This window comes from Battus philenor, unplaced genomic scaffold (genome assembly GCF_028537555.1).
Source record: "Battus philenor isolate CCGP_79_NKW_IND1 unplaced genomic scaffold, ilBatPhil1.0.hap1 SCAF_18, whole genome shotgun sequence".
Classification (NCBI taxonomy): Eukaryota; Metazoa; Arthropoda; class Insecta; order Lepidoptera; family Papilionidae; genus Battus; species Battus philenor.
The window spans coordinates 24,715-46,964 of NW_027181680.1; the positions used below are offsets into that span (position 1 = coordinate 24,715).

Sequence of the window (22,250 nt, forward strand, 5' to 3'; positions counted from 1 at the left end):
AAAGGACACGTCTAGTTAAGCGGCGGCGGCGCACCTGCGCATGACGGCCTCGGGCGCGGAGTAGCGGCGCCGCAGCAGGCCGGGCGACGCCGAGCCGCGCCGCCGCATGCCGGCGCTGCAAACCAAGCGCAGCCGTCAGCCCGGGCACACGGCCGTCTGCCAACTACGCTAAGCCACTGCGGCAAGCGCTGCTGCAGCACGCCGGGTACTGCGGTGAGCTGCAAGCGCGACTCGACAAAAAGTTTTAAATAAATATAGACATCATTTTAGACATTTCAAATTTTTTATGATATGTCATCATTGGTTCTAGCCCGTGCTCCGCGGGTTGGCACCGAGCGGCGAGCAAACAGGGAACACTCGCCCGCAGGCGGAGCCGCCGGACCAACCGGAGCGCGGCGCAGAAAATATGTAAAGCGATCGACACAGTGCTCATTATGCACTTTCCCGGCGCATCTGCGCACGCCAGCGCAGCAAATGGAGCGGCGCGGGGCAGCACGCCGCGCGCCCTGCGGCCCCCCGGCCCGACGTCTGCGAATGCCACGGCTCGCCCCCGACTCTCCCCGCACTCATCTGTACTCATCTGCACGTTCCTGCGACCCGTGTAGCGAGAAAGTGCAGACAGACACACGACATTTATACAGTTAATACAATAATATCGTCATTATTACATTATTTTCGCGACAACCGGCCCGCGCTACACGTGCGCCTGGCGAACAGTGGCGAACTGCGGCCGCGCGTGTTCCATTGCCCTCCTTCGACGTCCCGACGACGACCGGCGCCCGGAGGAGCGGCAATGAACGTTCCTTAAGCGAATGCAACCTCGCGCCAACGCGGCCCGTGAGTCACGCCGGGCGGCGGCGCCTGGGTCGTACTCGACTTTTTTTATACATTTTTTTCATTCCATTGCAACGCATTCACTTTCCTATTTACAAACACTTGGTACTTAGGCTGAATCATCTAAAACAAGTAGCACTCAAAACGATGAAGTGCCTCATGCTGCTTTTTAGTGGACCTAGTAACAATTGAATCGTGATTATTAAGTTCATTATGTTTGTTCGACTCTTAAATATAGAAGCGCGGTGCGTCGAGGCGGCAGCCCGCTTCGCGCCCGAGAGTGTCTCCGCCTCGCTTTGTTTCAATTTTATTTTAACAAAACGATCAAAGGCTGCGGCTGTCGAGGCCTGTGATTACGTCGCAGAGCTCGGTCGGGTGCGGCGCGCGCTGCCGCCGGCGGTCACCGCAGCGACGCGAGCGCCGCGGCGACCACGCAACGCGTGACCCTGACTGAACCGAATTCCTGGCGAGTCGGGGGCTGGAAATAATCGTGGCAAAGGGGCGGCGGGGCGCGCTGCGTGGCGCGGGGCGGGGCGGGCTTGCTGGTTATTTCTGTCGGCGCGGCGTCGTCGGGCACGCACGCGTCCCTTGCCTCTTCCATATGAACTGAGAGGAACCGACTGACAGGGTCATAACGATATTTGTCGCAAAAGTTACACTTGTTGGTAACGGACACAACCTTGAACCTGCTGCCGACGTGATTTCTACAGATTCCTGTTGGGTTTGTATTAGGTAGCGCCGCCGGGAGAGGCAAGTCGAGAGCGCGCTCTGTCTTAGTCAGCACCGCACAGCTTACACTGTTTGAGTTTGCGCGCCGTAGCCCGTGGAGGGCGCCGCCCGCCGCGCACGCAGCCGCCGCAGCGCCGAGCGCAGCGCGCGCCCGGCCGCTCGCCCGCCCGTCCGCCCGCCCGCCGGGCCTGGAACGACGGTGGCGGCTCTAAGGACACGTCTCCGACTCGTGCTCTTCCAACATGTTCACAATTTGGCTTAACATTTAGATGCACTGCAGCGAGAGCGAATATTTATTTAAAATTAGGATTTTCTACTAACAATTGTCACATTAATAAAGTCGGAGGCCAGTGCTGACAGAAGCATGTGCAGGGCTCGCGGCATCTCAAGTTATGGTAGGAATAATAAAACCTAAAAAGTACATTGTTGCGCGTGTTATATTATTTGTAATTTTTTGAGTTGTGAAGTGTCAAATTGCTGAGAACATTTCGCTACCTAACTAATATGGAAAAATGGAACTGGAGACAACCTAGGTAATCGAGGTCATGACTGCATGCTGGTGTGGTCTTCAGAGTTTTCGAAATGAAAAGCGCTCGTAAATGATATGGGGAAGATAAAAATGAAGTCAATTTATTTTGAATATGTTGATTCCCAGTGCACAGAGCCTGCATTGTAAATTAATTGCAACAAGTCGACCTCAAGACGCGCGCGTCGCGCGGCCCCGCGCCGCCCGGGAGCCGAACCCGCGACAAACGAGTTCTTGTCGGAGGCGCAGAGCTGGAGGCCGGGCGCGGCCGCGCACCGCCACGGGACACGAAAGCGATGTTGAGACGAGTGCTCGCGACTGCGGTCGCGGGGTCGCGGGGCGCCGCCTCGCACGGTGCCTTGTTATTTAAAGCCGCGCACACACTTATTATTATTATCGCCGAAACCGTTGCAAGAGCAAAGATGCATCGCCGGGGACTCTCGCGGGTACAGACTCTCGAGCGTCGATCGTTCAACTTCAAATGACTCATTAATAGCTATGGTTTAATTACATACATAAGGCAGAAACTGCCAGGTTTAGTAAGTCAATAAACACCGGGACAATTTTAACAGAATTATTGTTGAACTTAAAGCCGTTATTAAGTTGTTCAGACAGATCAATACTGACTGCAGGTCGGCAGCGGTGGCGCGGGGCTTGGGGCAGCGCTGTCCGCGGAGCTCGGGCGCGTCGGAAGCCACTCTCGCGCCCCCACGCACTGCAGCGCACGGAGCGCAACCTCACGCGACGTGCGGCGCGTGTCGCAACCCGCCGGCTACTGGCCGCCGCCCGCCGCCGCCCGCCACCACGCGCCACCACGCGTCACCACCCGCCACCACCCGCTACCACTACACTGTCTAGCCTTCACTCAGACCTTGACTACGTGACCGTAGACGACGTCATCGGTGCGACAGTTGCGCAGCGCGAGCAGCAGCGGTCGCCGGCGACCAGGGCTGCTAAACAATAGTCTGCGTAGGTCTGGCCGAACGTCGAAACGAAACGGTAGCGCCCGCCCGGCAGCTTCTCATTTTATCAAACTCTTTAAAGCTGTATTCAATAATTAAATGCACTAGAAAGTAGTATTCAAATACAAAGTTTAAAGTGAGCCACCTTTTTTCTGATGGTGATAATAATGATAACTAACAAACATAAAAAAGTATCAACTTTTATATTTCCTCGAAAAGCGCCACCGCGTGACCGCAGGCGCCTGTAGGCTTAAGAAAGTGATCGATGCGCACGGCCTGCACCCCGCATCCCGCACCCCGCGCCGGGGGCCAGGAGGAAACCTCCATTCCTTAAAAAGGCATCGCCTCGGTCCTCACTCCGGCTGTGACGAGTGTTAGCTAGAGACAGCGAGAAGTCACGTGCTTGTACTGCGGAAGGTGGGAGGGATTTTTTTTCCTCCGCGACGGGCTGGGCGCACGGTCGTGTCTGGTCCGCTATGTACCGCACGAAGATTGTGTCAGAGCAGGTTATGTCTCTGACTTACAAGCCTAAGGTATACCCTGCCATAGCCTCTGAGCCCCGTGTCCTCAACGTGAAAAAAGGCAACAGTCGTAACAGTAGGAATATTTATTTCTTCTTAAGAGGTCAGCGCGTCGTCAAGCGTACACAGCGCCGGCATAAACAAAAACAGCGACGACGCCTGGCGCCGCGCCGCTGCTGACATCTGTAATTAAATCACTTGCGATGACAGTTCTAAATTTATCCACAATACACGACAGATGGCGTAATTAAACATTTATTTACTATTACTACTCTACACAAACGAATACATGAATTCTGCCGCGTAGCACTGCATGCAGTCGCCGAGCTATCAAGTGTTAAACGAAGATCTAACGTACTCACGTAGCCAGTAACGTAAGCAGGTTGTATTGGCGCGCGGACATCAAATTATGGAAAACAATTGAAACGTGTTATCGTTTGATTGCAAGCGCATGCGCCGACTCACAAGCAACAAGAGTTTCAGGCTGCGCGAATGCACCGGCGCCGCGAGGTCGCTCGCGGGTGTCGATTCATCTCATCCGGACAAAACCAGTTGTATGAAATTATCGGTTATCGCTATCTAATTTGATTAAAGTGTTATTTTATTCACAGGATTATCCTCCTGTATTTTTTTCAAAAAGGTTGACTGATGAATGTACAGTTAATGTTTTAAAAACAAGATAGAAAAGGTCTTTGGCCTGCACACAACCACATAGTTAAATAATTAATAAGCAATTAGCAATCATAAAAATCAGAGCACGAGTTAGGTTCCAAAGCTATATGGCAGGTGGTATGTTGACCTGTCAACAACACGTTATTTAAGTTTAGATCCTAATTGCACTTGAAAGGGCACGATAATTTAATGGTTCGAAATATTTTCAAAAGGTAACTCATCAGAAACAAAGAGGGAGCCACGCGATGATACCGGTTGTCTACAAAAACGTTATTTTCTTTCGCCGCGCAAACCCTTTACGATTTTATTCCTGCGACTTTATATATATAAATATATATAAAGCCACGGAACTTTCTAAATAAAAGCAACCTCGTGGACTCGCCCTGTGGCGTACTTCACTACGTTTTTAGGTTAGGTTACAGACCGTTATCCCAAAGACCGTAAAGTTGTTTTTTATCTGATCAGGAAGTCGCCGAGCTCTCAGGTCTCCTACTCTGATGCTCCATGAAGAAGAGAGAGAGGCGTTCAGAAACTCTTGGAAGTGCTTCGGCTTGAGCTGCTTCTCCGTTTATATTTACGTCTAGAGAAAACCTGCTCGGTGTGAGCGGTGTCTCGTGAAGGTTTGCATCCGCCGCCGCCGGCACGGGTGGCGTAGTTTGTCTGGCTACTGTTCATGTTATTTTTGTGTCGAGTTGTGGTCGCGTCGTCCGAACCGTCGGGAGCGCGTCGCGGTCTCAGAACGAGGCGACGCTAAAATGTCTGTTCGTAGGTGTTATAGGTGAGGCACAATCAACTAATTTAGGTGTGAAGCGACTGGGCCAGATTATTGACAATATGCTAACCAGCGTTTTGTTTGGATTGTTTATTGCGGATTGCTTCGGATACACAAGCAGATGCGGGATGACCGCACGCGCCATAGAACCGTCGTGGCCTATTGTTCATACATCTCCATGACCTGAAGTAAGTGAATGCGTAGGGACACGTACATCTTATGACGTCAGATACTTAGCGTCATGCGCGCGGCGCACGGCTTGAGTCGCCAGTCGTCCCCACGCTCCCGTCGCGTTTTCCAAAAACTTTTATTCCATGTCCCATCGCCGTAAAGGCCAGTAACTCTCACACAGAACTGTCATGCCCTGACAATGGATTGCGGAAACTCGTGCACAAGGAGCGCGCTCGCTTGAGACCGCGCCGGTCGTCCTGTCGCTTCGTTAACAGTGAGGTTGTTCAAGAGGGGCGAGAAAACATTTTTCGCTCTTGTGTAGTGGGGAGCGATGGCTACTTTGTTTCCCGGTTTGATGCCGTGCGCGTGCGCACTGAAATTGAAAACGTGTACAGTATCGGTTTTAGAATCGAACCTTGGCGCGCATCGGGCTCAACGGTCCGCGCTTGTGAACACACGTGCTCGCGATGCTTCCTTAACCATTGACTTTGTCTAAGTTGAAAGCTTTGCACAGGTCAAGGAAGATGGCTTCTGTGTCCGCGTCTTTGATGAGCGTTGTGGTCCGTGAAGCGGTGCACTCGACGGGAGAAGGAGTGCTTGGAACCTAAAATATTCGTGAATGGAGAGTCTTTTACTTATTAACTTTTTAACGAACTGTGTAATGGCAGGCTTAATATCGCATAGGCACTCATATGAACTCAAAAAAGTTCTTTAGCCTTCTTGGATATTTTTTAAATCCGAGCTAGTGATGGTCCTTTGAAAATCTTCCCAGCGGTGTCGAGAAGACGTATGCGCTTAGAAGAAGTAAGGTGACGCCGTTGCACTCGCTTGGAAAAACCGATTGGCAAGGCTGCGTTAAAAGTCATCGCTCATCGATGTTCGCCACTTCGCTCGTAACTGGATATCGTGGAAGGTCTACTCTGACTGAACTGAGCACTGGTCTTTGAATATCTGGCCCCGCAATTAGTTTTCTCTTTGCCACAAGTTAAGCGGTGACAGAAAAAACATAAAAACGCTTAAAACAAAACTCACAAAGTGCGTGTCCTTTGAAGTTCGGTCGCAGTCGGCGGTTGAGCGCGCGCAGCACGCAGCAGCGCGCGTCCGGCGGAAGAGCGCGCGCGCCAGCGCCCGGCGGCGGAAGCGGCGGCACGAGCAGCGGCGGCAGCGCGCGCCGACCTCGCGCCCTCGCGCCCGCCCCCGCAGCTGCCGCCGCCTCTGGCCCAGCGCCCGGCACCGTGGCACGCACCACGCGCAACGGCGGCAAGCGCGCCCCGCCACCCGCGCGCCTTCCCGCCCACCGCCACGTCGGCTCGGGCATCAGCTCACCGGGGCTGAACCAAACGTTACACGCTACACGACTGGTACGTGACTAATAACATAAACAACATAGCAAGCGCAAATTACCAAATGCTGAAGGTCAGCGGAAGCGTGCGGAGCAGCGCGTCAGGAGCAGCCTGGGCGGCGGGGCGCTCGCCCGTAGCCTCCGGGGCGGCAGGAGCGGCAGGAGCGGCGCGCCACGCCGCGTGCGGCGGCTCCGGCGACAGCACCCCGAACGGGTGCGCGAAGTAGTACAGGCACAGTGGGCGGGGCTGCGCACACACACGACGCGCTCACTCGACGGCAGGAGAACGACACGGAATGACACACAACGCTTTCTATTTCTAAGTGACTGACGCATACTGTTTGGAAAAGGTAATCGTTTTGATTTAATTTCTCGGAGTATAATGAAAATATGAAACAAATTAACAAATGCATTTTGAAAAAGGTTTTAAGAGTTTGTTACAACTGAGGCCTCACTTGGAAATCTACCGCGCCTCATTCTGGTCTGCGATACAAACGCGACGTGACAGTCCACACAATTCTCAAAATTTTGTATTTAGTCATCACATTTTTATGACCGACCGTATATACCGACCATATATCAACAATATATGTTCCAATAAGAACAGGCGGTGCGTGGACACATCAGTTTATGCTGTCTATGAACCCAACGCAGCACGGAACACGTAACGAAAGTTCCAATCGGAAGCATTCTACTTTGTCAATTAATGAATTCCGAAGACGACGGAATGGCAGTCAGTAGACAAAACATTTTTTTTATTTGATGTGTATGATTTGATTTATTCATTTTCGGAAAGCATGTAGCCTGCTGGGCAAACTAGCATTTGTACTAGCGCTTATACACTTGCCCGCAAAACTGTTTACAAACGGAACAGAGCTTTACATAATGCGACCAAACAGTGAGACAACAATGACACTAAAAGCGCTTTCAAATATATAAACACACAGGGTCGCTGTAAAACACCTGCAACATGTCCGCTGAGATTCCCTCGCGCTGGGCCCGACCAAGCGCTACCGTACCTTCATGTCTTCAGTGGAGGTCGATGCGTCAGAGCAGCCACTTCTCATAGTTGTGGACAGTCTCAAAAAAAATTCTAGTCACAGAAGTTGGTGTCCGGTGCGAGCGTGTGCGCAGATTGAACGCATTTCTCGCTGTAACGACTGCCTCAAAAGATTCCTTCGCGGTGCAGTCGATGGTGGTCGTATTCCCGTTGGTCCCGGGAAGACTGCCGCGCGGCGAGCTCACGGGCCCGCGCGCGCTCCCAGGGCCGGACCGGCACCTCTCAAACTTTCCAAGTATTTTTCTTCGTGACATCCTTTTATAAAGGGTAGAGTAAGCGTTGCCGGGCGTGCGGGCAAATTTGTTCCTGCGACGAAAGGAGATTTGCCTTTTCTGGAGCGCTGCCAGCGCGGACGCGCGGCTGCGACGGGACGTTAATTGAGGAGGCGATCTTCTTCAAGTTAAAAAGTAAGTTGGCCAAGACGCCGTGCTTACCTCCACTATAGCACGATATCTTTAAACTAAAGTGTAATTTCTTAAAATGTAATTATTACAAATGTTTGCACATTAAATGCACTTGCACCTGCAAACTCAGAGTTGATCACGTGAATTCTCTAAGAAACACGACTGTTACCGCAAGGAAAGCGAGCGCTGATCCCCCGGCTGGAAAATATTTAGGTTCGTACGTTGGTCGACGCCCCGTGACGACCGACGCAGCCAGTGCGCGCACCGCTCCACCGACGAGTACTGCGCGCGCGAGGACCAGAACGCTGTCGTCACCGGCTGCCTGCTGCCTGCAGCCTGCACAACGTCGAGGAGCGGTTAGAGCGGTTATGTAGCAGCGGATCTTCAACAACTCGAAATATTTTTCCTTAACAACACCAACATCTCCTCGCTCAGCGGCAACAAATCGCCTGACCGTGAAGATAATTTTTTTCCCTGCAGCAAAGAAGGACACCGCGGAGACTGTTTTTGGCCATATCTGTTACTGGCGGTAATGGTGGTGAACGGCTCGATATCAAAACGACGCTCACTGTACGTCGCACACATCGAGTGAATTCCCGAACCTTTGCGTAGAAACGTCTCGGGTGGAAAGAGAAGTCCGGCTACGGCCTCGTGGTTTCTAATGCTCTGCTCAGAGCTCGGGGTTTAGAAGATTTTTACAATAAGAATGTTAAGAAATTTTATTTTCGTCAAATATTAATTTGTGGAAGAATGCGGCCCTGTGGCGGGGCGGGCGGTAGGGCGGGCGGCAGGGCGGGCGGCGGTAGGCAGCGACGTCCCGGGCGCACTGGCCACGGGGCCGAATGTTCCGTGATCGATCCTATGAATGGCTGGCGGCAGTGCGAAGGCTCGTTCACGGTGTTCGCTCTGGGAGCCACGTATTTGCGACGCGGATTGTTTCTAAAGGCTAAAACATTACGTACGACGGGGCAGCTGGGAGCGCGGCACTGGCCTCCCGCCTGACCGACCTAGGCCTACTTCTATGTCGAAGAAGTACAGAATGTTTGGAAAAAAGATTCACTCCTTAGCCGCCGTACGACGCCAAGTTACCGGTGCTTTGCGTGGTCTCTATCGCCCGAAGAAATTCCATCCGATTAAGACCAATACTGTGTTGCGCAGATCCTCGTGCCCCTGCCGTGAGCTGCGTACATTTCTATTATTCTTCTTAATGGCCCCCGCTATTAGGGGCCTCACGTACCCCTAAGTTACTTATACGTTAGGGACTTTTATTTCTTTTTAATAATTTGTTCACTTGGTGTTTTCGTTTTCGCGCTCTTCTTCTATGCATCTTTCGAGACCTTTCAATCTCTTCCTTTCTTTCCACATTTCGTGTGTCTTTCCCTTTCATTCTATTTCTCTCTTTTCCGATGCCTTTGATCCATCATCTCGTTCCTTAATTATACAATTTTGATTTTTTATCTTATTTTACAGTATTTGTTTATGTACATATTTTAATTGTTTACGTTAATTTTTATTTCATCTACACAGTTTTCTTATAACATCTTATTTTAACTTTTATTCCAATTTATTATTAGTACAGCAATTCTCTTACACGACCTAAGGAGCTCTGGACGTGTCTCGTCTTCCTTGACAACAAGCGAGGCTCCCCTGGGTTACGTTGATGCGTGCTGTTTCGACCTGAATGCAGAATGCGGGCTGAGGCCTTTTGATCATCGAGTCCGTGTCGGGGCCAACTGTTGCAGCCGGTGCGACGCGCGCTGACAAAGCACCGTGCGTTCCACGAGTGGCCGGCAGCCGCGGCCGCAGCTCGCTTAACGTTGCGCGTTAGCGTTCCATGTGTATAAATTAAAATTTTAACATAAAAAATATAAAAGCAAGAAATGTCACATAATTTGAAACAAAATAAAAATATTTGAACATTTGGCGGAAAACGGTACATCTTAAGTGGCGTGGGATCGTGGAAGTGTGCTATCGTTGCGCGCACCGGCGCTAATTCGAATTTACGTTATAAATTTTCGTCTCGGTTCTTTAACTTCATTCTCAACTAAACAATCACATCAACTGCTTTCGGCTTCTTCCCTTCCTTCATTGCAAGCCATCTCGGGGTTTCTACTGTCAGCGGAGCAGACTGTACGTGTATTTATATATGTATATTATAACCGTTACATCTATTCACAGGAGCGAGTTTTATTTTTAAAAAACCTTCGGTTATTGAGGTTGAATATTTATACCTCGCACCGGCACGAACGTACCCTGTCTACAACCGGCGCTCCTCGTTTCGACCTGCTGCCGCTTGACCAGTCCGGGAAAATCGTGCGGCTGCTCACCAACATTATCAGGGGAGTACCGACTTGCGGTGTAAAATCAGACCAGGCCTTCTGCCCACTACCCTTTTGAATTAAATATTTTTTTTCGTCGCAGAGTTCGCTGTTTCTTTTTGCCTCACCACACACATTAGGACCCGGTACAGCGTGCAGATACGACCCTTGACGCCTTCAGTCCAATAACCCGTGCGAGCTCTCGACAGGTAGCTGTATGAAATGGAAAAAGAGTACAGCCGTTTCGAATTTTTCGAGCAAACATGCAGAGGCGTTTCTTTATTAACAGCTTCAGATTATCACAAGTTCTCACTATTTACCCTCTTTCATTAACTACATACATACTCGGTTGTAAACACAAAATAAAACATCACGAAAAGCGTTTATTTCAGGTCCATTTTAGTTATTTTAGAAAACAAAGAACTTTCATTTGACATCTCAATAACAATTGAACAAATATCAAAAAATGGACAGCTGCGCCGGCACTGCAGCGTAGTGTTTATGTTTTCATTTGTACTCGTATATCTACGTTGCATCGGTACCCACATGACGGGTTGCTCTCTGGTGAAAACAAAAAGTGACAGCCGGCGCGCGGCGCAGGCGCACGTGCGCCGACAGTCGCAGGGCGCGCGGCGCGCCGGCTGGTCGTTCTGCGTTGCTTGTGCCGCGCTGTAAGCGCCGCGCACTTTGCGGAACGTCAACCCGTGCGCCAGTGATAATAATTAATTTATTGGCTCCAAATGACCCACATTCCGAACGACAGGAGCACTTAGATAAAATTAATGTCGCTTTGTTGATGACGTGCACGCGCCGGGCCGCTGCGCCCGCGCGTCGCTGGTCACCCCGGGCCTGTGCGGCTTGTGTACGTTTATAATTTTTTTTTTAAAATCCCCTTAGACTACTGCGGTACTGGCATTGGCGTTTATTTACAGATACAAATGTGGACTAGAGGTATACTTCGATAAGTTTGTTGATCCCAACATTCGCGTGCTGTCGTTGCGGTAACGTTCCCTATCCCATTTCCGGCGAGACTGCAGAGCAAGTGAAGCCGGGCTGTGTGCAGGTCGGCAGCTGCGGAGATGTCTCCTGCGCTGCCGAAGCCGCTACACGTTATCGTGCGGCGTAAAGCAGGGCTGCGCTCGACAGATGAAACGCTCACGCCGACTGGTAGAGCGGCCCAAGTGCTGGCTCCGCCGGACGGGTTTTCTCTGTTCGGTGCTTTTCGTCGGTACGCGAGGTAGCCGTATTAGCTCACCGTTGGTCACCAATTTTGTTACGGTGTCTCTAATAAGCGTCACGGCACCAAAGGCAACGCGGCAGAGGCTTAAACAGTTTTAGCGAATTCCGGTGTCGCGCGGCGCTCCCGGCGCTCCCGGCCCCCGCCTTGCACTTTCACTCGTGCCAGGTATTCACCCCTGCGGGTCTATTTTTAGGAGCGCCTCGCGGCAGTTCACCTTGAGAGGCGCGGGCGCATCCTACGCCCCGTCCCCGACCCGCACGCCCTGCCGCTCGCCGCTCACCACTAGACAAACCAGTAACATTTAATGTTACCGACGGCTTGAACACGCGTTCCGACGAATTCTTTTAACTTATTAATTAGTGAAATTATCTTGAGCTATGTGCCTACCCGAGCCGCCCACGAGCCCGGGGTTCGCACTGCGCGAGCCCACCGCGCGCTCCTGCTCAGCTAGACCGCTTCGTACTTTAGATGTTTAAAACTAAAGTCTGCCGTAATAATAACAATAGATAGAGTGGTTCAACGGTGAAGGCGCCACGTCGGCCCCTGACTGCGGGACATCGCGCAGCATGAGCGCCCCTGTCGGCAGCGCGCGCGAGACAGGGCACTCGCCGCATGGAGACCTGCAGCGCGTAGCCGCCTGCAGCGCGTAGCCTGGTGGCCGTGTGCATCGCTGCCGCCAGATGGCTGCGCGCGCGCTGCGTCGCTTCAAGTGGACCGTACAGGTCGGGGAGCTCCCGGCACACTCGTCCGCGCCCTACGAGAAACATTTAAGCCACAGTAAATGTATGTATTTCCTTATTAATACGAATGAAATATTATCGAGCAACTAACTCTATGCTCTACATGATTTTAAGAGGCTTCACTGTGTAACTAAATACTGTCGTATAGAAGTCAACATTTACGGTGAGGTGTTGACTGCACTCTGTGGCCAGAAGACAGTGGACGAGGAAAGCCAGAGAAGTAAGGTGCAATTCATATTTTCCCAAAAGAAAAGCCAATCTCGTCCAACAGTGAATGAATAACTGATGGTGACTATTACGTCATAGTTTCTGGTAAAATTTTGTGTACAGAGACAACGTGATGAAAATTTTTATTTTTGACCATTCGAAGTCATCATATAACATGTGAATAAAAATCTTTGCGTTTGCTATTACTGCCCGCGTTGTAAGAAAATTTAGGCGATGCCCCGCGTATGCATAGATTTACTTTGACCACAGTGTACTCCAAGGAAGTATAGAAAAAAATGTATCAAATTAAAAATAACAAAATTTTGTTAAACTAATACTTAAGCAATTGAATAAAAAACTTAATAGCGGTTTATGTAAACTTAATCAACCCCCTTAAACGGTAAAAAATGTTAATCTTTTTACCAAAGCAGAAGTGCATCGGGACGCCAGTTCATATCCGTATGCCTGGTAAGACCTTTTCTTTTCACCACATCTGTAGACTCTTGTTTTGTCCATTGTTACAACATATTGAAAGCCGCGTATCTATTTATTTACTTTTATAATAAGAATTATTAAAATCTTCAGTGCCGACAAAGAAAGCTTATGGCTTGAAAGCATAAAAGTATCTGCACATTTTTTCTTCGTGTACAAATCCTAGAGCGAATAGTACATTTAAATAAAAAAAACTGGAGGATGTATTATCTGTGGTGGCGTTCCAAACGTCAGTGCGTCACTAGCGCGACGTCCGCCCGCGCGCCGTCACCCGCGCGTCGTCTTGTGTGAAGTTGTTCGCAGTTTCGCTCCGTCCGAGATAATCCCTTAACTTTTCGCGATTTTATCTTTTATGTATTTAACATTAAGTAAATTTATAAAAGTGTCGAATGCCCGAAGTGTACGCTGTGTGGTAACCGTATTAAATAGTTGCTAACATTTGTTACGAAAGTTTCAAAAAGTTTGAGAAAAGTTATAAGAGTTGTTTGTGCGTGTGTTGTCATGTTTCAGAAAGTTTGTTTCGATACAAAAACTTGATTGAAATCGTATCGCAGTAAGAAGACCGCAATCGGGACATGGAGACGGGTGCAGCGGGTGAGTTCTGGGCGGCGGCGCGCGTGACTTAACCGGTCGGACCTTGAGACTAAGTTAAGAGGTGTGATGCAATGAAGCAACGCGACATCCATTACGCACCCGGGCCCGTCGCGCGACTGTGATGTTAATTCGCCGCTTTATCTTATCAGAGAGTGCGCTCACCAAACTAGATATTCTATCTGCAGGCATTCCACTGATGTCACTTGGATTATCCCATTTCTTGCTTTAACTTACTTGTAAACCAAATTAAACCTCAATTTAAAAAGTAATATTGTTTTAGTTAAAACGCGGAAACTTAATCGTGAGGTATTGATCCATTCTTATAAGCCCATGTTCATCTTTACATTTTTTGCAATATCTGTTATAATTTTTTTTATGTTAAAAAACCAAAGACAGACATTCACTGGTAATGGTTTTTGAAACTTTCAAATTATGGCCATGGCTTACACCTATTTATATTAAATTCCCTACAAATTTACATTAATTTTACTGCTCTGTATTCCAAAGTAAAAAATAATAATGATTTTATATTGGAGGATGCAGTGGTGGTAGGTCTTGTAGTGAAGGGGTGTCTTGAGTGTGCAATGCACACAAAGTGTCACGCACTAGTTGTGTTGAAGAAAGCTGTCTCCTATGAAATCTTACACATGCGCACCTCTCTGCGGAGTGCATTGCTTCTGTGTATATTTGTTGAGCATGACTGCACCAACACTAGATTAAACTTGCTTTGCACTTGGATGTTATAAAGGGGGACATTTTATCTAATACTAAATATTTTATAGTTTTGTGGATGTGCTCATTTAGCTTCTGATAAAAATGTACAAAATTTTTAATATCTAATAAAAAAATAAATTGTTTATGTTCGCACCAAATGTATAATGTCGTGCAAACAGAATGACTACTCTCAAGCAAGATTTTGTCATTTATCCTTCATTTTCTCACATATTGAGTAAACAGTGAATGCAGTTGGAAGTTTTTGGAAATTTATTCCTTTACACCCTGCAAGTATGTCGGGCACCAAAAGTTAAACCCTGCAAATGTTGTTAATGAATGTGTAAAAATGAAATGTCATTTATAAAAACAAGCCATATAGTTTGAGAGAATGTCAACTTAGTTTTATTTTACATTGGTACATTCCCCCTTATTACTTAATTCAAATGTATTTATGGACACTTGAGACTAAGTGAATCTGTTAATTTGTAGCTCTGACTTGAGACCTGGTCTCCTATTTTTTGCAACAAACAAGGGTTCCGTTAGTGTTCAAAGTGCAATGTATTATTTTTAATGTACTGCATTAGATAAACAAAAGCATAGAGATAAACAAAAATATAATCACAAATGGATAATTGTCAGCACATGAGAGTTGGTTGATTTAAATGGTAAATGCCTTACAGATGCTACCGCCTGACAGCGCCCTTTATACAATTTTAATAATGTAGTTGCTGTGTAAAATAATAGTGAGCAGCATGTTTCTATAGCCATTAAAAAGTATTGTTTGTTTCCCTGACAGTTTTCAGAGTTAGTTGCATTTCTTGAGTAGCGAGCCCCACTGTAGCCCAACAGTTATGTAAAAGCTTTGTGAGAAAAGCGTGTTCCTGGATTAACTAGGCGTATTCTGTTTGTACAGAAATTTGATTGAGGCAAATTGGTTTAAGTGTTTAACAAGTCCTGGTCCCGCCCAGCAGCCATGCGCTGCCGCCTTCACTTGCACCTCACTGCACATGATATTCCATTTTGTTCAAAATAATATTTCTTCTGTCAAATTCACTGCAGGTCATAATTCTTCTAACAGGTACCAAGTGAAAAACAGTGTTAAGTACTCGCTTCACATTTATCCTTTTATCTTCTAAATAACGAATCCAATTGTCCGTTTTGAACAAAATGTTGTAATCATTGCCTCTTCGTGCTGGCCACTGCAGCTGCACTTGCTGGTGTTTTAGTAAAGCAACATAATGCAAGTATTGCGGCTGATCGCAACGGCGGATTTTGATATGTTTGAACGGAATTGTCAAATTATATTTGACCTGAGTAGAGTTCGCGACGAGTGGGGTGCCCCGCCCTGTTTCGTGTAGGAACAAAAGTTGTTTGTCTATCATTATCATTTGAAGTCGCGGGCGAGCCGCTGGAGATGAATCATTGCAGTCGGCAGCTTACATACTCATGTTTTAATTCGTTCATTTGTGGCGCGGCAGCGGCGCGGGCACCAACGCACGTGCTCGCTGTCGACAGTAAATGAATCCACCAGGCCTCACTTTGATCGAGTGCAAGTGTCGCTGATATTAAAATCAGTAGTTCCAACGCCTCGTAACACGGCACCCGTGCCAAACCCGGCCCTTCGTGAATTGAGTGGAATTACCGTGTCAATCGTAACTTATTAAGTTTTTCAATTAACATCCGCATGGCGCTTTACCTGCCTGCCTGGTTCCACTTCTAAACCACTTCTAACCTACTAAACTCTATTGCTCTCGATTCTGCGCGTGCAGTGTTTACTTACTCGTAGAAAGTCGAACACCTGGCTTTTTTCTCTTATGTTCACTTTATAGTTTGTAATGTGTGTAGTAGACGAGTTTAGTGAACAAAGTAAAAAAATTGTCAAAACTCTGTTCTTCGTTTGCGACCAGCAATCCGGGCGGCAGGCACGGCCTCGCTGTTTGCGACGTGTCACAAGATATTTCTGTTACACGGATACACAGTATCAAAAGATAAACAATTTTATATAACTATTTTGTACATGAATACATCGTCCACAAATAATAACAACGGCGTAGGATTTTATAGACTTCGATTACCAACAGTCGATGTCCGTCACGACACCCGGTCTAAAACAATCGTTACATTTCCAATGTAGTTCTATATACGCAATAATGACAACAATTAATAAACATGTAATTATAAGTGACGAGTACATTCGCGCTATGCGAGGGAGAGGGCGCGAGACGAATGAAACAGTTTGCCAAACAAGCGAGAGCTCCTGTTCGCGGGGCGCAGGCGCGGGCTCCCTTGCCTGCGGCGACCTCGGTCAGCAATGGGTGATGATGCACAGGATTTGTTGTTCGTTGATTGCTAATGAATTGCAGATTCTGTAAAACCACTGTATCTCCTGTGCGCCAGTGGACCCACTTCTCTCTGGACGTATTTTCCACAGCGTTTCCGCGCGCTGTCACTGCTTCTTCAGCATTTGAAACTATCCATAATTATTTCGCTTTATTAGTAATTTATTGTTTTTTAATATATAAAAAAATAAAGCCTGTAAATATGTTATAACGTCGCGGTCGTCAATTATTTATATTCTTCGTTCGTTCATTGCGCCGGCAGTTGATTCGCTAACCGACAGTATCGCCCCGCGAGCAGCACCAGCGCGCCGCCCGCGCCGCCCGCGCCGCTGCGTCGGTCCATGCGCGGATCATGTCAGTAGCGCTCTGCTGTGTGAACTTACGGGAACGGGCGCTTCGTCATTTTCCAGCAAAGAAATTAAATTCAATTGGCCGCACCTATCTGACAATTGTTTCGTGACCAAAGTCATCATCGTCAACTTCACGTCAGCCGCCAGACGCCCCCGCAACATGTAGCCCTCCCCCGAGTATCGGCACGACGTACGGCCGCGCGCGCCCGCGTCCAGCGACTCCCCGCGATTTTAACTATGTGCCGGAAGAATCTTGACATTATTCCAAACATTGATGTTGTATCCATAACGGTCAGCGGTTTGTGAAGTCCAACTGACTTGTCCGGCTTTCTGTCGTCCGGAAAAAAGAATAATGTCACGAACTATATGCAGACATCGTACTAGACATCGTGCCGGGCGGCGGCTGCTGCTTTTTTCTGCGGCACCCGTAAGAATGTAACAACCGCTGACTCAACCGCGCCAGGTCGCGGGCGCTCGTGTTTTTGGCTGGCGCCACTCTGTACACTAACTAATGATGGATACCGTCAAAGGTTCAGGCGAGTTGTCTGCGCGTTCATCGTGAAATCCTTCTCGTTTCCGAAGAGTTGAAAATGATAAAAAAAACTAAATCCCCGGTAGCGTGGCGGTAAGCTAATTCGTTTCATCCCGCCGCGCTCCCGCCGCGCTCCCGCCGCGCTCCCGTCGCGCTCCCGTCGGAAACGTCATCGGACTAGTTTTGTTTATTCATTAATTAAACCTTCAAGTTGCGGGCTTCTGACTAATGCTCATAATTTTTTGTGTACATTCAAACTGTTTGTTCGCTGGAGTTAATTTGAATTTACTTATATCTACATTTACAAATTACTTTCCGGTAAATCGGGCGCCGGCCTCATAAAATAAATAAATTAGACATCGTCCGCAGCCGTGAGCTGCAACAGTTAAAAAGTTTTTTCTTTCAAATTATTCGGACGACGGCTTCCTGCCGCCAATGAGTTGTCGCACCGCGACAGATGCAAAAGAACGGCCCGTGTAGGAACACCGGGCGCAGTGTGTCCAGGCGCCGCGACCCGCCTTCTGAGCCGTTACCTGCTTAGTCTAACACTTGTTTAAAGGTAGCAAAGCTCGAAGGCTCCCTCGGAAGCCGCGCGTGCGGCTCTCCCGTCGTACAGCCTTGTGTTTTTACTCCTCTCCCAAGTTTGCATTTTTTATTTAAAAACATTAACAATCTTTCAGTCAATTTTAATATTATGCAGACTAAATTACAGTTCGATAAAAAGGAAAAGTTGTCTCCGCATAAAAGCTGGTAGATGGTTCGCCATTAGTGCCGTCGGCCTCACGGTTTGCTCTGTTGCAGACGAGCGGGAGGACGTGCAGAAGAAGACGTTCGCCAAATGGATCAACTCGCAGCTGGAGAAGGTACGCGCGCGCCCGTCGCTACATATATTCACATTATTTTTGACATTGCATCATCACGTTACTTGGTGATGTCGCGTACGTAGAGATAACAATGCTGGAAGAGCTCTAATCGATAGAAACTATAACACTCTCGAATCATATTGAGCGCCCATATGAAGGCAATCTTAAATGACGAGGATTCCAAACATTTTCTGATCCGCGAAGTGTCCACCTCAAACTTAATCGTGTTTTTGACACTCGCACCAGCGTCGTTGTTACTGTGGCTAGAGCAGTTCATTCCCAACGTCAATCAGTAAATAAATTCTTAACCGCGAGGTCGCATACCGCTTGAATTTACCGATGAAGTGTTGTCGCGTGCTGTTTCAGAACAACAAGCCGCCGGTGCAGGACCTGTTCCAAGACCTGCGTGATGGCGAGGTGCTCCTGTCGTTGCTGGAGATCCTCACTGCGCAGCAATATGTAAGCATGTCCCGCCTGTAGGCACGAGCGTCCGGCGTGGCTCGGAGTACAGACTGTTCTCTCGCGCCCACATCGATGTTCCGTTTTAATCCAATTTCCCATAGCAAAGCTGCTTCCACCTTTTCTCTTTAAGCCTTTGCAGTGTTCTAATATTACTGCTCTTTTAAAACGTTAACAATGAGTATAGAATACAAGCAGTAAGGAAATCTCCCTGCCGCGGATGGTTCCTCTGCACGAGGCATATTGACCGCACGTGTGACTGGCCGCGTGCTGCGCGCGCCGTGTGCGTCCAGATGTCACGTCATAGTGACCTGTCACCCGGCGGACACGATGCGCAGGCACCTGATGCGCCGCTAACTACACTCGCGGTTACAGCGCCGCGAGCGCGGGCGCATGCGCGTGCACCAGCTCAACAACGTCAACGCGGCGCTGCGCGCGCTGGAAGCGGCCGGCCTACGCCTCGTCAACATCAGCGGAGCCGACATCGTCGATGGCAATCCCAAGCTCATCCTAGGTGCGCGCTTAAAGCTTTTTGTTTTCTTCTTGGGAAATCTTTCGTAAATGAGACGTCTTAGAGGCGAAATGTTTGGGTGTACAGTCCCTCAGGTTTTCGGATGGGTGCTGGGAGATTGGGTCGTTACGGAAAGCGTCTGATTGTGTTGCCTAGATGTGTCTGGAAACCCAACATTCCTTAACGTTTAAACTAGCGCGGCAATACGAGGCTACGCACGCTTCGCTTCAGGGGACCTGCCTCCCTCGATACAATTTAATCCAAATCATCTGTAATACGTCGGCACATTTTACCCAGTCGAAGGAGGTAAGGATAAGGAGAAAGAATCGAAACTGATAGGTTGATGTGTTGCCTGCTTGATCAGGATTGGATCTAGCCCATAGGCCATCTTCACTGAAATGTATTCAAATTAAAACTGTCGTCTTGCGCATTGTACAGCGTGACGTGACGATGTGTATTTGTTTTTCTTGTGGCAGGCCTCGTGTGGAGTATAATCCTGCACTGGCAGGTGCATTACCACCTCAAGGAGCTCATGTCGGACACGCAACAGAGCAACCTGGAGAAAACGTTGTTGGCGTGGTGCCGCGCGCACACTCAGAACTATGCAGGCGTCAATATCCGCAATTTCACGACGTCGTGGTCAGACGGGCTGGCGATCAATGCGCTGCTGCACCGCTGGCGCCCGCAGCTGTTCGACTACGCGGCCGTGCTGCGCGCGGAGCCCGCCGCGCGCCTCGAGCACGCCTTCCGCCTGGCGCACCAGCACCTCGCCATCGCGCGCCTGCTCGACCCCGAAGGTATCGTGCCGCGTTGTCGCCCGCGCCCTCGTAACGTCAGAGGCGCCGCGCTCACACAAGACCTCTCTCTTGCAGACGTGAACACGGAGCACCCCGACAAGAAGTCCATCATGATGTACGTGATGTGCCTGTTCCAGTCGCTGCCGCACGCGCGCGACGAGCTGCCCGACGCGGCCGACGCGCCCGCCGCGGAGGTGCGTCTCCCCAGCCTGCGAGCGCGGCACGTCCCCGCTAACCTTGTCACTATAGTTGTTGTCGTGCGAACAGAACGCGCCGGCGTCGCGCCCGCTGTCGTCGGCCACCACGGCGTCGGAGCTGGGCGGATACGGCGCGGCACTGGAGGAGGCGTTGGCCTGGCTGCTGGAGGCGGAGGAGCGCTTGGCCGCGCAGCCGGCGCCGCCGCAGGCCGACCTCGCTTTGCTCAAGGAGCACTTCCACGCGCACGAGGTGAGCGCGCGCCGCCGACACTCCGCGCTTTGCTTTTTATTTTGTGCACTAGTAACTATCGAGCGAGCACGCTGTCGCCTCGTGTTCCGCCAGGCAGTTATTCAAAGTGCAATGTATAAAGTTGAGTTCTAGTTGTGGAAGCACTGTCGGGTCAGGCCCCGCCATCAAGGAGGATAACTTAACGTGTTATTAACGTTATAAGTTAAAGTGAATAAACAGATGAGGTGTTTACAAATAAAAAGTTATGATAAGACATAAGTAAAATAGTGACTGACGCCTTGATACGCGGTAGATATTAGTTGACTTTATCAGCGAGGCGGTTGTACAAATTACGCGGTATGAATGCTATGTAGCGTCAGTTCGTTACAACAGGAAAAGGGAATAGAAAGAGAGGAAGCCAAAAGCCAAGGAACTCACCATATCAGCATCGATTCCTTATCTATATCCTGATCGTCGTTGTAGCGTTATCCGATACAATTTCGATGAACAGTAAATATCGGATGCGGTTAGTGTCAAGGTTTGCGAACAATGGTAGACGGAAGAATGTTTGTCCGCAGGATTCACAGTTTTAACTTCCGCGTCAATGTTGCCACTTCACAGCATATATTTATTGTCTAGTTCTAGTTCATCACTCGGCGTATTGATACGTAAGTAGGAAAAGGATAGGAATACAGGGAACGACAAACTAACAGCTACATTATTGAAGCGCGCGGGAATTTTAAACTGTTAAGTTTATAGCTAAGGTATTTAATTACTTTCGAGCGTTTTCTTATTGTAAATGTATATCACGGTGTAAACAATACCTAGTGTAGCCGTAAGTTCTGTAACAAAGAAAATATCCGACAATTTCTAAAAAAAATATTTTATTTTAAAGTTTTGGATGTGAAAAAAAAAAGGTGTTCATTAGAAACTTGATCACTGCTGCCTCCGAAGATTTCTTGTGCGACTCAATATTTGAGTGATGCCTAAAGTAGAGCATGTCCTCTAGCACCGACCACAATTAATAGACAAGAGAGTTTAAGTTCGGACTAGCCGAAGGCCAAACATCAGCCTTTAGGAAGTCTGGAGCATTGGACGCCCCCACCAAACCATGACGTATGCTGGATGATGGCCTCGAATAAAAAAAGATATATGTAAGAATGGAAAGAGAAAATAAAAAATGTTAACCTGCAAAAATTATTTAACCTCTGTATACCAAGTCCCGGTCTCACATGTGAATGATGAAGTAGAGAGAAGTATTTCATGAGATGTGCAAGTGTAGTGTGCGCGGGGCGCGTCTCTGCCGGCAGCGGTTCCTGCTGGAGCTGTCGGAGCAGCAGTGCCGCGTGGGCGGCGTGCTGGAGGAGGGCGCGCGCCTCGTGCGGGACGCGGCGCTCTCGCGGGACGAGGCCAACGAGGTCGGACACCTTTCTATTTTGTTTGTATTAAGTACGATGTCGAAAGGTGATGTTTGGTATCAGTTATTATTGCGATAATGTGAACATTGATGAAGCACAAAGTTGTGTAACGCGGTGCGGGCGGGCGCAGGTGCGGCTGCAGATGCGGCTGCTGAACGAGCGCTGGGAGCAGTTGCGGCTGGGCGCCATGCGGCGGCAGGCCGGCGTGCACGCCGCGCTCATGCACGCGCAGCACCAGCACCTGCAGCGCTTCCGGT

The 22,250-nt window shown here is 49.0% G+C and overlaps 1 protein-coding gene across 1 annotated transcript in view; it reads left to right on the forward strand.

The window, feature by feature from the left end:
- Positions 1-13,288: 13,288 nt before the first annotated feature.
- LOC137920437 (dystrophin, isoforms A/C/F/G/H-like) overlaps positions 13,289-22,250 on the forward strand; it is a 508,054-nt gene continuing 499,092 nt past the window's right edge. The window contains 9 exon segments of the mRNA XM_068763802.1: positions 13,289-13,584; positions 18,321-18,382; positions 18,749-18,841; positions 19,217-19,355; positions 19,829-20,149; positions 20,225-20,348; positions 20,350-20,596; positions 21,886-21,993; positions 22,124-22,248. Of these exon segments, the coding sequence (XP_068619903.1) occupies positions 13,566-13,584; positions 18,321-18,382; positions 18,749-18,841; positions 19,217-19,355; positions 19,829-20,149; positions 20,225-20,348; positions 20,350-20,596; positions 21,886-21,993; positions 22,124-22,248 (1,238 nt within the window). The 5' untranslated portion in view covers positions 13,289-13,565.